This window comes from Poecilia reticulata, chromosome 17 (genome assembly GCF_904066995.2).
Source record: "Poecilia reticulata chromosome 17, P_reticulata-male-v2, whole genome shotgun sequence".
In the NCBI taxonomy this organism is placed as follows: Eukaryota; Metazoa; Chordata; class Actinopteri; order Cyprinodontiformes; family Poeciliidae; genus Poecilia; species Poecilia reticulata.
The window spans coordinates 28,968,032-28,981,527 of NC_088846.1; the positions used below are offsets into that span (position 1 = coordinate 28,968,032).

The 13,496-nt window shown below is 38.2% G+C and overlaps 2 protein-coding genes and 1 long non-coding RNA gene across 3 annotated transcripts; 1 reads left to right on the forward strand and 2 right to left on the reverse strand.

Moving 5' to 3' along the window:
* Positions 1–2,787: 2,787 nt before the first annotated feature.
* On the reverse strand, positions 2,788–5,760 carry LOC103479994 (uncharacterized). The gene is given in 2 exon segments (XM_017309907.2): positions 2,788–3,970; positions 5,470–5,760. Coding segments are annotated over 2 exon segments (1,341 nt in total). The 5' UTR covers positions 5,669–5,760; the 3' UTR covers positions 2,788–2,828.
* Positions 5,761–5,855: 95 nt separating this feature from the next.
* LOC145547957 (uncharacterized) lies at positions 5,856–11,880 on the reverse strand. The gene is made up of 2 exons (XM_081598208.1): positions 11,670–11,880; positions 5,856–8,041 (listed from the first exon to the last, which is right to left on the reverse strand). The coding sequence occupies exons 1-2, from the start codon at positions 11,866–11,868 to the stop codon at positions 7,068–7,070; spliced, it is 1,173 nt and encodes a 390-aa protein (XP_081454334.1). The 5' UTR covers positions 11,869–11,880; the 3' UTR covers positions 5,856–7,067.
* A 220-nt stretch (positions 11,881–12,100) lies between these two features.
* LOC145547962 (uncharacterized) lies at positions 12,101–12,626 on the forward strand. Its single transcript, XR_014084234.1, has 3 exons — positions 12,101–12,231; positions 12,288–12,355; positions 12,443–12,626. It is a non-coding gene; the product is annotated as an uncharacterized LOC145547962 (long non-coding RNA).
* Positions 12,627–13,496: the final 870 nt, after the last annotated feature.

Consider the following 13,496-nt stretch of genomic DNA (forward strand, 5'->3'; position numbering starts at 1 on the left):
CTTCAAAAGTTTCCTCTTTGGTCATATATTTCAGTCCATTTTCTCATCAATATGCGAGAGTTTAGAGCGATGCTTGGTCCCGCGACAGGGCATGCAATTCTTGGCAGGCATGTGTTTCTCGGTATAACACCAGATCAGTGTGTAAATGCAGTTTTGTGTGAGTGTGTACCAGGTGATTTGTGCGTACTTTTTCAACATTTGTAGGGATAGAAGGTTTATTTTATTTTTAAGGTTTACAAATCCAGTATTACACACGCACATATATTTTTACACCCGCACAAATATTTTGAGACTATTTTCACTCCATACAAAAACAAGTTAAAGAAACAACTTCGTATAATTCATAAATCTTTATTACGAGACAAAAAGTAGTCGATGCAGTTTAGAAAAGACAAATACACAAATCATCAAGTAAAAAAACATCACAAAGCAGATAAACAATGACTCCAATAGTTAAAGTTAGAAATATCTAATATCACCATATGTTGCAGTTGTCAGAGCTTTTAATCTGAAGTAGTTTGATACATTCAATCTGCACGTAAAGTTTTACATGAAATTCCTCAGCAAAACATGAAAAGTTGGTATACTACTCATGACAAACATTTGACTTGCAAATGTTCAACATGGAAATCTGAGGATTCTGAAATCGTCCTGATTGGCTACTTGCGGTTTCCTCATTTTATATTTACTGTAGTTACACCACGGGTCAGCTATATGAAACGCTCCAGGCTGCTTGCTCCTCCTCACCGGGCTTTATGTTACACTCTGTGGTAGGAGACAAGGAGCCCGGCAGGTAACTGAAGTTATGATAATTCCAAGGACCTTTGACCTATAGGCGTTAATTTTTATATAAATAGAAAAAAATAGGGCCTCTGCAATAATATCGATTTTTGTTTTTCTTGTTTTTAGCAGTAAGAAATTAAAAGTTGTCATTCCCAGATCAAAAAGCAAAGATCTATATTTACTGAACACCCTGTGGATCTGCATTAAATGGTTGGTTGATGCTTAGTGAACTTGAAGGTAACGGTGTTCAGCAGCAGACCAAGACTACAACCTCTGTGAGAGTTGAAGCATGCAGTCAAGAAAATAACGTTCAGGTTTTCAGAGAAAAATGACAAATGAAAGGGTAACTCTTTATAAGCAAGTTTTTCTCCAAGAGACGTGGATAGACATTAGTTTGAATCCAAAGCGCTCCAGACTGCTTGCTCCTCCTCATCGGGCTTTATGCTACACTCTGTGGTAGGAGACAAGGAGCCTGGTGTTGTGTCAGATCGTCATACGCTTTAGCACGAACTGACGGCTATGTCTATCAGACAATACACTGTCATTACCATATGATTTTATTTAATTAGTAACATAGAATCATGACTTAGATCGTCATTCACTTTGTTATTAACAGATGTATGGTATCCTGACTTAGCGGTTAGGCTAATGAGTTTTACACAGGCTTGTGTCGTAGTTGACTGCAGCTGCATCTAGATCAGCTGTGTCAAACTCATGTCCTCAAGGGCTGCTGTCCTGAAGTTTTTAGATGTGCCACAGGTAAAAAACACTGGAATGAAATGACTTCATTACCTCATCCTTGTGTAGGTAAGTTCTCCAGAGCTTTGCTAATGACCTTATTATTCTATTTAGGTGTGGTGCAGCAGAGGCACATCTAAAAGTTGCAGGAGAGCAGGCCTTGAGGACTGGAGTTTGACACTTGTGAGCTAGACCCTGCTTTAAATACACTTTGAAACCACGATAATGCATGTTTATCTTTCTAGTTGTCGTTGAAAACAACTTAATGACATATTTTCGTCATAACTTGACATGTATGTGTTGGAGCTGAAATACCATCTAAGGAGTTGTTTTTGCGAAAGGATTCTCTGCAGTTCTCCAGTTCAAACTGACCTAAATTCCTTCCCTCCCTTTGCGTACAAAGTGCACAGACGGACTCGGAAGGAATGCGGTCTCGACGGATAGCATTAACAAATTGGTCTGTTGATAGTTCTGAGAAGGAGCAGATAATTAGGTCTGTTGAAATCATGAGGTCTTATGTCCTTATTTGGACTCGTATTAAAGGTCACCCAACAAACACTGGAGAAAAGCAAGCTGGGAGTCTGTTGGCAGAAACAACACCCTTTCTCCATTGGTTGAAACCTTCCAATGAACACTCGTGGAGACTTGAGAGTATAAAGACTGTTGAATTTGAGACTGAGGAGAGATTTTTGGTATGGAAGATTTTGTGTTGAACTGACGAAACTGATTCCGTGGGTGTAATAAATCTCCGGCTCGTCTATGGCCTAGCAGCAAGAACTACGTCTCTGTGTATTATTTTCCTTACTTATATATTTGAGAGTAGCCACCCTTCAATTCCTCAATATATGCTGAACTGACAACTCTGATGGTCGGACTTCTTGCACAAGCATGCGTAGTCACTGCGCGTATGCTATTCTGACAGCATGATTATCTGATGGAGCAAGCTTGCGTGGTGAGGCGACACTTGCTAGGTCTCATCCAGACTAGTGAACAACATAATCCGTGCATGTGACATTTCTAGCTCATACATGCGGGTTATAGACGTTATGTAACAAAATTGAAAACTTTTCATCTTTTGTTGCTGTTGTCGCCATCGTATGCCATGTGTTGGGTTCAGTCAGAGTGGAAGAAAACTGATGCTTTTAGCTCCCTGTGTGTTTAGCCGTTACCAAGAAAACGAGAGGGGAGGGAACAACACGAGGCACAAGAGTGAAATTTTTGTCATCCAGTCTCTTTGTAGAAAGAGAGATGATGAAAACAAAGAAGCAATATTAAAGCCATCATTTTATTAATAAGCTCATGTTTATTTACTGTTGATTGATTTGTTGTTTCTCATGGATACCCTTCTCAAATGTATGACTTATCTTGTGATGATTTAAGTAACTAAGACAAGAGAAATTCTTTCAGCATGACTGGCATGAAAAAGGTTTCTAACCTGTATGGCTTTTGTTGTGGTAATTTAAATGACTAATTCGAGAGAAACGTTTTCCACATGATGTGCATAAAAAAGGTCTCACACCTGTATGAATTTTCTTGTGTTCATTTAAATTACTAATTCGAGAGAAACTTTTTCCACATGATGTGCATAAAAAAGGCCTCTCCCCAGTATGAATTTTCTTGTGGTCATTTAAATGACTAAGTCGAGAGAAACCTTTTCCACATAATGTGCATGAAAAAGGCCTCTCCCCTGCATGAATACTCTTGTGGTAATTTAAAGATCTAATTTGAGAGAAAGTCTTTCCGCATATCTGGCACAAAAAAGGTTTCTCATCTGTATGAATTTTCTTGTGACGATTTAAATAACTAATTTTAGAAAAACTTTTTCCGCATGTTTCACATGAAAAAGGTTTCTCACCAGTATGAGTTCTGTAATGGTTTTTCAACTTATAATGTTGTGGGTAACATATTCCACAAATGTCACATTTGAAAGGTCTTTTTTTTGTGCCAGTATCAGACTGAATCTCTGACACAGAGAAGCTGCTTCCTTCCTGATCTTTGCTCTCAACCACTGCAGAGATATGAAGGGAAAGCTGCTCTGTTCTTGTCTTTTCTTCATTCATATCATCTCCCTGAAGAGTAGAAGTCTCAATCAAAGCAACAAACTGCTTCTGGACAAGCTGCTCTCCCTCCTGACGGCTACAGAGGTCCTTCTGGTCCTGTCCAGATGGGAAATGTTCTGGTGGCTGCTGTTCCTGCTGAAGCACTGAAGAATGTAACTCCTCTTTTTTTACATACATTAGTGGATATTCTATTTCCTCATGTTTGAGCAGTGTAGGTTCTGGTTCATCTTCTTCTTTTTTAATCAATTTAGGTTCTGGCTCCATCTGTTCCTCTTCAGTCCATTGATGTTCTGATTCTTTCCGGTCCTGACTGAACCTACTTGCCAGGCTCCAGACTTGTTGGATGGCAGAAGCTTCCTCCTCATTGGAGACACTTGACTGTTGTAGGCCTTTGGGAACAAAGGATGACATCATTAATATAATTTAATTGATGACTATCTCATGGATCAGCCTGGTTTTTCCTGGAGATTCTGGTCTGTAGGCATCATATGATTAATCTAAAATTAATATGTAGATCTCAACAGAAAAGCAGGTGAAGTGTCCTGCACATTAATTTGCTGCCATGGCAACAATGTTAAAAAGATTTCAAATACATTCAGATTTTAATCAAGAAGTACGGTTTCATACAGATTTTTTATTTTACAAGTAAATGTTTAATTTTAATGCGTTCATACAGTGAAGAACTCAAAATACATTTAGACAATATGTTTTTAATCTCACTTATAACCTTATGTCTAGCCTCACTTTTTAAAGTTGATCAGACTGTGTAGGAATTCAATGTAGTAAGACATGACAATCTGGTTCTCTGGGTTATAAATATGATGAGACAGAAACTTATTTCTCTAAGCTACTATTCAAAAAAGGAGCAGACATCATTTTTTTCACTAAGTGTTGATGTTCAAAAGGAAATGGCTGAAAGAAAAGATCAGAAAGACTGGCCTAAAATTGAAACCTATTCATTCTTACTTAGATTTTTATTTATCTTAGTAACTGAATGTGTGAGAGATGATGCTGGATGAGTTTATCTCAACACCACACACTGAGGAGGATGGTGCAGCAGGTCAACACATCTCCAGGCCTCACTTTAAGAGAACTGCAGCTAAGAGGAACATCCTAGAGTAATCAGTTCTCCATAGCAACCATCAGACGCTACATTCATGAAAACTGGATGTTTGGGAGAAATAAAGAAATAATTTCCTCTAATCACTGTTGGAGTCATCTGATCCATTGAACTTGAACATGTCCCACGCAGCAAAAAAGAGATATTTTATTAAACACATTTGAGAAATATAGATTTGGAGATGTGTGCATGTTTCTTTGACACTGTTTGCCCATTTTCCTGTAGAACTAGTCTGGTTCCCTGAACTGAAGGGATAACAGTAAATTATTTTTTTCTATCATTAATTAATCCCTTACAATTTTTTTTAACTTAAACTATTAATTAAAATGCAGATTTTTCACTTTTAGCTTCAGCTGCATTGATAAGATTTCAGTTTTTATCTGCTATATCAGGGCTTTGCAACCTGCGGCGTCATACCTGTAAGCGGCTCTGTGGCTCACTTATTATAACAAAGAAATATTGTCATTATTTGTTTACTCAATTTGTTCTGCGTCTCCCCCTCTTCTTCATAATACTCTCCACTAAAGTGTAAATTAAGAATTTACACTTTGTATTCCAGGTTTCCAGCACTAATACCACTTAGAGTAATACATTTAGTCAGGGGGCTTGACTCATAAACACGTTTGTGCTAGCCTCTGTAGCATCAGAGCCAGCAGCTAAAACAGTTCCTGTTCAGCTCAGTTTAGCAGCAGCTGGAGCTGCAGCAACTATGGCCGCTGACGGATCTTTGTCTACTGTGGAAACATCAGCACATTTATCCAGACCTACCAGAACTTTGTCTCTGCAGCTCCGAACCGACTCTGTGTATCTTAATTTCTGGTTTCCAGTCGATCCCCATCATTCTGCGCTGAGCATCGAGCTCTTCCTCGTAGCAAATGATGGTTTTTTCAACCTCTGTGAAGATTTCTTGAGCAGCAGCAGCTAGTCGCTCTCTGATAAACTCTCTGAGATGCTGAACTGAAGACATGGTTGCTGAAATATTAGCTGAATAAACAATGCAGCAGTTTTCTGGTTTAGCGTCTGTGCTTAGCGTATTCAGGCTTCTTCGATTTTTTTTTTGGGGGGGGGACGGTTGACAAACCAGGAAATTGGTGCAATACCGCCTCCTACTGAACTGGAGTGTGCCAAGCCGAAAAACTGTTTAAAGAAACAACTTAATATTAATTCATAAATCTTTATTACGAGAGAAAAAGTATTCCATGCAATTTAGAAAAAAATGTAAAAATCATCAAGTAAAAAAAAACATCACAAGACATAAACAATGACTTCAATAGTTAAAGTTAGAAATATCTAATATCACCCTATATTGCAGTTGCCAGAGCTTTTATTGTGAAGTAGTTTTATACATCCAATCTGTACATACATCTTTACATAAAATTCCTCAGCAAAACATAAAAAGTTGGTATGTTACTCATGACAAACATTTGACTTGCAGATGTTCGTGGAAATCTGAGGACTCTGAAAGCGTCCTGATTGGATACTTGCAGTTTCTTCATTACAGGTTTACTGTAGTTACACCACAGGTGAGCCATACAAAACGTGGTGCAATAAGTTCCAAAAAGTAACACTTTCACTTTATCAGCACACATGCTAAATTTCAGTGCCAAAACTTTAGCTTGCATATAGGAAAGAAAAGTTATGATAATCCCAAAGGCCCTTGACCAACAGGGGTTAATTTTTATAAGAATAGAAAAAAATAGGGTCTCTGTCAATTATATCGTTTTTTGTTTTACTTGTTTTTAGCAGTAAAAATAAAAAGTTATCATTCCCAGATAAAAAAGCAAAGATCCATATTTACTGAACACCCTGTGGATCTGCATTAAATGGTTGGTTCCTGCTTAGTGAACTTGAAGGTAACGGTGTTCAGCAGCAGACCAAGACTACAACGACTGTGAGAGTTGAACTATGCAGTCAAGAAAATAACATTCAGGTTTTCAAAAAAGAGAAATAAAATGGCGTCTCTTTATAAGCCAGTTTTTCTACAAGAGACATGGATAGACTGTAGTTTGAATCCAAAGCGCTCCAGACTCCTCACCAGGTTTTATGCTACACTCTGTTGTAGGAGACGAGGAGCCCGGCAGGTAACTGACGTAATGTTCACACGGTGAAGCAAGACAGCGCTTCTCTCGTTTACAGACATTGTGTGGTGAGGTGACGGTCACTAGATCAGATCTCATTCAGTCGAGTGAACAACATAATTTGTGCATGTGACATTTCTAACTCATACATAGGGAGGATATAGACGCTACGCAAGAAAATTGAAAACTTTTCATCTTTTGTAGCCATTGCCGCTATTGATTGCCGTTTGTTGAGTTCAGCCAGAGTGGAAGGAAATAGACGCTTTTAGCTCCCTGTGTGTTTAGCAGTTACCAAGAAAATGGCACTTGTTTATCGTGAAAACCCTTCTCAAATGTATGATTTATCTTGTGTCGATTTAAATGACAAATTTGAGAGAAATTCTTTCCGCATGACTGGCATGAAAAAGGTTTCTCACCTGTATGACTTTTGTTGTGACGATCTAAGTGACTAAGTTGAGAGAATTTTTTTCCGCATGACTGACATGAAAAAGGTTTCTCACCTGTATGAATTTTCTTGTGACGATTTAAATTACTTATTTGAGAAAAACTTTTTCCGCATGACTGGCATGAAAAAGGTTTCTCACCTGTATGAATTCTCTTGTGACAATTTAAATCTCTCATTCGAGAGAAACCTTTTCCGCATGTTTCACATGAAAAAAGTCCCTCACCAGTGTGGGTTCTGTAATGGTTTTTCAACTTATAACGTTGTAGGTAATATCTCCCACAAATGTCACATTTGAAAGGTCTTTTCTTTGTGCCAGTATCAGATTGACTCTCTGACTCAGAGCAGCTGCTTCCTTCCTGATCTTTGCTCTCAACCACTGTAGAGACATGAAGGGAAAGCCGCTCTGTTCTCGTCTCTTCTTCACTCATATCGTCTTCCTGAAGAGTAGAAGTCTCAATCGAAGCAACAAACTGCTTCTGGACAAGCTGCTCTCCCTCCTGACGGCTACAGAGGTCCTTCTGATCCTGTCCAGTTGGTAAATGTTCTGGTGGCTGCTGTTCATGCTGAAGCACTGAAGAATGTAATTCCTCTTTTTTTACATACATTAGTGGATATTCTATTTCCTCATGTCTGAGCAGTGCAGGTTCTGGTTCCTCCTCTTCTTTTTTAATCCATTTTGGTTCTGGTTCCATCTGTTCCTCTTCAGTCCACTGAGGTTCTGGTACATCATGGTTATCACTGGACCCATTTGCCAGGTTCCAGACTTGTTGGATGGAAGAAGCTTCCTCCTCATTGGAGAAATTTGGCTGTTGGAGGTCTGTGGGAACAAAGAATGACTGTTACGGAGTGAAGCTTCTTCAAACAAGACGGAGGCTCGTATGTCTTTTACTGAACCTTTCTGTTCAGTTCTTTATTGAAGAGCGAAAACGGCGACAGCTGATAACGGCAACAGCTGTTCGTAACCAAGACAACCAAAATATCAACAAAGCAAGATAGTGACAAAACAGAACCAGATACTTAAGCATTCTTCAAAATAAAAGACTTCTTCTATTCAAATAAATCATGTCTTGCACTTAAATATATTTCACTTCATCCTTGTAATTATATACAATCATGTTCAATTCAATTAATAATAATCATGTAATCTATGCTTAACATATAATTGTAAATCAGTCACTTATCATACTGAACAACATATAAGTGTAAAAAAGTCACAACAATGACATTAATATAATTTTATTGATGACCATCTCATGGATCAACCTGTGTTTTCCTGGAGATTCTGGTCTGTATGCATCATATGATTAATCTAAAATTAATATGTAGATCTTAGCTAAAAAGCAGGTGAAGTGTCCTGCACCTTAATTTGCAGCCATGGCAAAAATTTTAAAATATTTCAAATACATTCAGATTTTAATCAAGAAGTACGGTTTCATACAGATTTTTTATTTACAATTAAATGTTTAATTTTAGGGCATTCATACAGTGAAGAACTCAAAATACATTTAGACAATATGTTTTTAATCTCTTTAACCTTAGCTAGCCTCACTTTTTAAAGTTGATAGACTGTGTAGGAATTTAATTTAGTAAGACATGACATTCTGGTTCTCTGCGTTATAAATATGATGAGACAGAAACTTGTTTCTCTAAGCCACTATTCAAAAAAAGAAGGAGCAGCCATCATTTTCTTCACCAAGGCAGATGTGTTGATGTTCAAAAGGGAGTGGGGGAAAGAAAACATCAAAAAGACTGGCCTAAAATTGAAACCTATTCGTTATTGCTCTGACTCTACATTTATCTTAGTAACTGAATGTGTGAGAGATGATGCTGGATGAGTTTATCTCAACACCACACACTGAGGAGGATGGTGCAGCAGGTGAACACATCTCCAGGCCTCACTTTAAGAGAACTGCAGCACTTATTCGCTGGCGTGAAAATGTGCGGCAGTCACCCAAACTTTTTCTGTGGACAATATCAAACTACAAAGCGTCAAAACTCAAGAAAAAACACTAAAATCTGACTACATTCAGTGTTATTAGACCAGGAACCATCAAACCCCATGTTTTTCATGATTTTAATATTTTACTGCTTAAACGTAAACAATGAAACTGAACAGCATCTATCCTCAGACAATAAGCTAACACGCACACAAAATAAATAAAATAAAAATGAAAGGATGTGAAAACCTCGCTCGAATGTAAATAGTACTTTTCCTCAATTTTTGTCTCAAAGATGTAACTCATTGGTCTGTGCGCCGAAGCGCATGGAATGTAATTTTATTACACGGGGTAATCTTATTCTCACTGAAAAAAAACAAAACAGGGTTGGCTCACAGGATTAACTCAAACCTGCTGATTACAAATAATCAATAGGTTTGATTATTTTTAAGGCGATCAAGGTGTGTATGCAATCCCACGTATATAAGTAGCTGGGCAAAGGTGAGCCACGTAATTGTGGAGCTTTGGCTCTGATGGAGAACATCGCCAAAGGAAGGATTCAGAGGGAGCGATTGATCAGAGATCATATTGATCTATTGGGAAATGTTGATGATGGTCATCCTTCAGTGGAGCCGCCCGCTTTGTGAATGCACCTAATGAACGTAAAGCATCATTATTCCGTAAATGTACAACTCATGTACATGATTCTACAGTTTTTATAATAAACGTCCACATTCCCCACTCAAATGACTCTGTGACTCAAATCCCGGATGAATGCGATGCTGTTCAGACAGGCATTTGCACGATCTTAATTTGGATTTTTTTTTCTTTAAAATGTATATTTTTATTTTTGTGAGGCGATATCATGTGCCCTCAAAGCACCATTTAAATAAAATATTTAATTATTATTATAAATACCAATACTGCTACAAACAAGGACGTTGCCATGGTTACTGGTTACATGGTTATTTATAATAATTTACATATGTATTTGTGGGATGTGACAGGCAGACCAGCAGCTGCGCTCTATTTCCCGCAAATTAAGATTTATAAAGGAAATGTGCGCAGCCACGTGCGCGCGCACGGTTTTATACACCCGATTCTTTTCTAAATTTTTCCGTATGCCAAGTATTAGTGTGAAAAGTGTGCAGTCTTTAATGCATGAGGCCACGGGTCTCCATAACAACCATCAGACGCTACATTCAGGAAACCTGGATGTCTGGGAGAAATAACACAAAGAAATAATTTCCTGTAATCACTGTTGGAATCATCTGATCCATTTGACTTGACCATTTCCCACACAACAAATGTGCAGCAACAGAGAGATATTTCATTAAACACATTTGAGAAATATAGAATTGGAGAAAATCATTTGCATGTTTCTACTTGGACACAGTTTGACCGTTTCCTTTTTGTCATTTATTTCTTCTGTGCCCCCATTATTTTTCACTCTTTGCTGTCAATAGCAGAGTTGACATACTGAAATATTTATTCTCTGGAAAAAAGTAAGAAAATATATGTAGTTTAATGTTTGACAATGATTGATTTATAAATCAAAAGTCATTTCTCAATAACATATAAAAAATAAATACAGGAAAATCATTTGCTTCTTGTCTTGAAATGTTAAATGTACATTAAATTACGGAATTATGTAAATATATTTTTTGATAAAACACAGTAAAAGTGTGTCTGTTCATCAATTTCAATATAAAAATTATCAGAATCATTTCTATCAAACATTGTGCTCTTTATTCAGAAATGCCCCAAAACAAATAATCACATCAAAAGTTAGAAACGCTCTCTTTAGTAAGTTCTTAGATTGCCAACTATATTAATGTGCGTGAGAAAATGTGTCAATGGCAGGAATTAACTTAAAATACTTTGTAGAACGGCACTTTATAAAGTTCGGTCCATTCACTTCTATTACCTTACTCGCACATATTCCACATTCAATATGGCGGACGCTGTTACGTATCACAGCAACGGGCGGACTATATGAGGAGGCTATGCTCCACGTTAGCCTCCATGTTTACTTCCGCAAACACTGAGCACTTCTTTTTATTGCTCCGCGCCTGAGTCCAGGTTTGAAGTGTCTAAATGTTGTAGTTTTGGAATTAGAGCAGTTCTAATATGCGCTAGATGCAAAAAAAAGGGTAAAAATGGCCTTTTATTGCAGTTTCACAGATCAGAAAAAGGTTTCACAATTCACAAACATGGTTATAAATAAAATGCTATTAGCGCAGAATAATCCAGTTTGAAGTGTCTCAAGTGTTGTAGTTTTTAAACTAAAGTCGATTAAAGACGCGCAAGATAGCGAAAAATTAAGTTAGCCATTTTCTGAATCGGAAACCAACTTCAGCTTCGTTTTTCTGTTTATGTAGCACCAGAGCTAGCAGCTAAATCAGTTCCTGTTCAGCCCCGTTTAGCAGCAGCTGGAGCTGAAGCAACTATCGCCGCTGACGGATCTCTGTCCGCTATGAAAACATCAGCACCTTTATCCAGACCTACCAGAACTTTGTCTCTGCAGCTCCGTACCGACTCTGTGAAGCTTAATTTCTGGTTTCCAGTCGATCCCCATCATTCTGCGCTGAGCATCGAGCTCTTCCTCGTAGCAAATAATGGTTTTTTCAACCTCTGTGAAGATTTCTTGAGCAGCAGCAGCTAGTCGCTCTCTGATAAACTCTCTGAGATGCTGAACTGAAGACATGGTTGCTGAAATATTAGCTCAGGTGGAACAATGCAGTAGTTTCCTAGTTTAGCGAGAAGGACCTCGCTGCAGCAAGCAGAAAGGGGCGGGGACGGACTTGTCAGTCTCATACCTTATTTGGAAATGAGACCATTGCAATCCGGAAGTGAAGGGGGCGCTATTTTATATACTTCCGTTTTTATTTTCTCTTTAAATCTGTGATATATTTTCACCTTTATGTAACACGTGGAACCACCAGGGGTCGCTTCCTCCACATCTTGAGCTCCCATAAAAGGGAAGCTGTCAGGCTGGTGGCAAATTGTCAATCTCCTCTGTGTGTTCGGCCAGGTGTGTTGGCCCACGCCTTCCACTGTTGGTGATGAGGTTTGTTGTTTAATTTGATTATATTAAGTCAGTGTTGGTGTGGTGTTTTTATATAGGGCCACACTTAATTTTTTGAGGATCTGCCGGTAGCATCACCTGGGCGTGTGGTTGGTCGACGCTGCAGGTAGGCTTTGTACATTTTTTAACTGGATTGAATTGTATGGTTTTTATTGCAAAGATTTAATAGGTTTTTGATTTTTGTTTTTTGCAGTTGTCGCTGCACCCTACTGCTCTTTTAGAGTATGATTTTCTTTTCCTCTTGTTGTTCATTTATTTTGTTTATCGATTGTTTTTGCAAATGCACACCCTGTTATTTTGCAATAAATATTGTTCCTTTTATACTGGCTGTTTTTATTGCACTCCAGCTAATAGTGGCCGTAACATTTATGAAGGAGTTTCACTCTCAGAATGTATTTGAACTTCTTTCTTTTATTTACTTCACGGTAGCTCAGTTTTTTAGCAAATTCTGTAGCTTTCGGTGTACTTCTAAATCTGCTCCTTAGTTGCATCTTTTCGGGCTTGCGACTGCCTCTAGTGGCGTGGGGGTGGTAACACAACTAATTACATTATTACTAAATCAGAATACCACAACGTCTTTTCATTTACTATTTATTCTGGCATTACTGGCACCGTAAAAGATAAATGATCTTATAAAACATATTTTTTCATTTTCTTAAGGAAGTAGAGCTAATTAAATGAGATGAACAAGAACTGAAAGTGATTCCAGTTTCACTTGGTGGCCAACCTGTTGAAACTGTGGCACATTTTAAATTCCTTGTTATTCCTTAACTGTTACAAAGGCTCGAGTGGACATTACTGTTTGTTATTCACATTGGGCCAGGTGTTGGTTGGTTTGGTCTGGGACGGGGAGGTGCGCCACCCAGTGGTGAGTTCTCTCCATGGCACTTTCAGCAGCTGCAGAAAAACCGTGTCTCTGAGCGTGGAGGCGTGCAACTGGTGCCGACGGTTTCTGTTGGGATGGATGTGCGTTCCTGACTTGTTGCAAGTGTTTTGTTGTTAAATGTGTTAAGGTAGTTTTTATTTAGTAGTTCCGCCTGTGCGGTATGATGACGTTGTTGGCATGCTGCACATTGTTAGCTTCTCACCTACGAGTATATGTTGCGTAACATTTCAAGTATTTTGGCTTATTACTGTTCGTGTGCTCTTGTTAGTATCCGTACATGTTGATGTGCCTGTTTATTGTGACTCTTAAGCTACTTCACGTGGGTAAACCTCTTTAGCTATCAGTCGTAGCATTTGATGAA

Bases quoted from the DNA above. Each gene is read 5' to 3' on its own strand.
- LOC145547957 (XM_081598208.1), bottom strand. From the start codon at position 11,868: ATGTCTTCAGTTCAGCATCTCAGAGAGTTTATCAGAGAGCGACTAGCT. The intron at 8,042-11,669 runs GTAGGTCTGGAT...TTGTTCCCACAG, and splicing joins GCTGCAGAGACAAAGTTCTG to ACCTCCAACAGCCAAATTTC.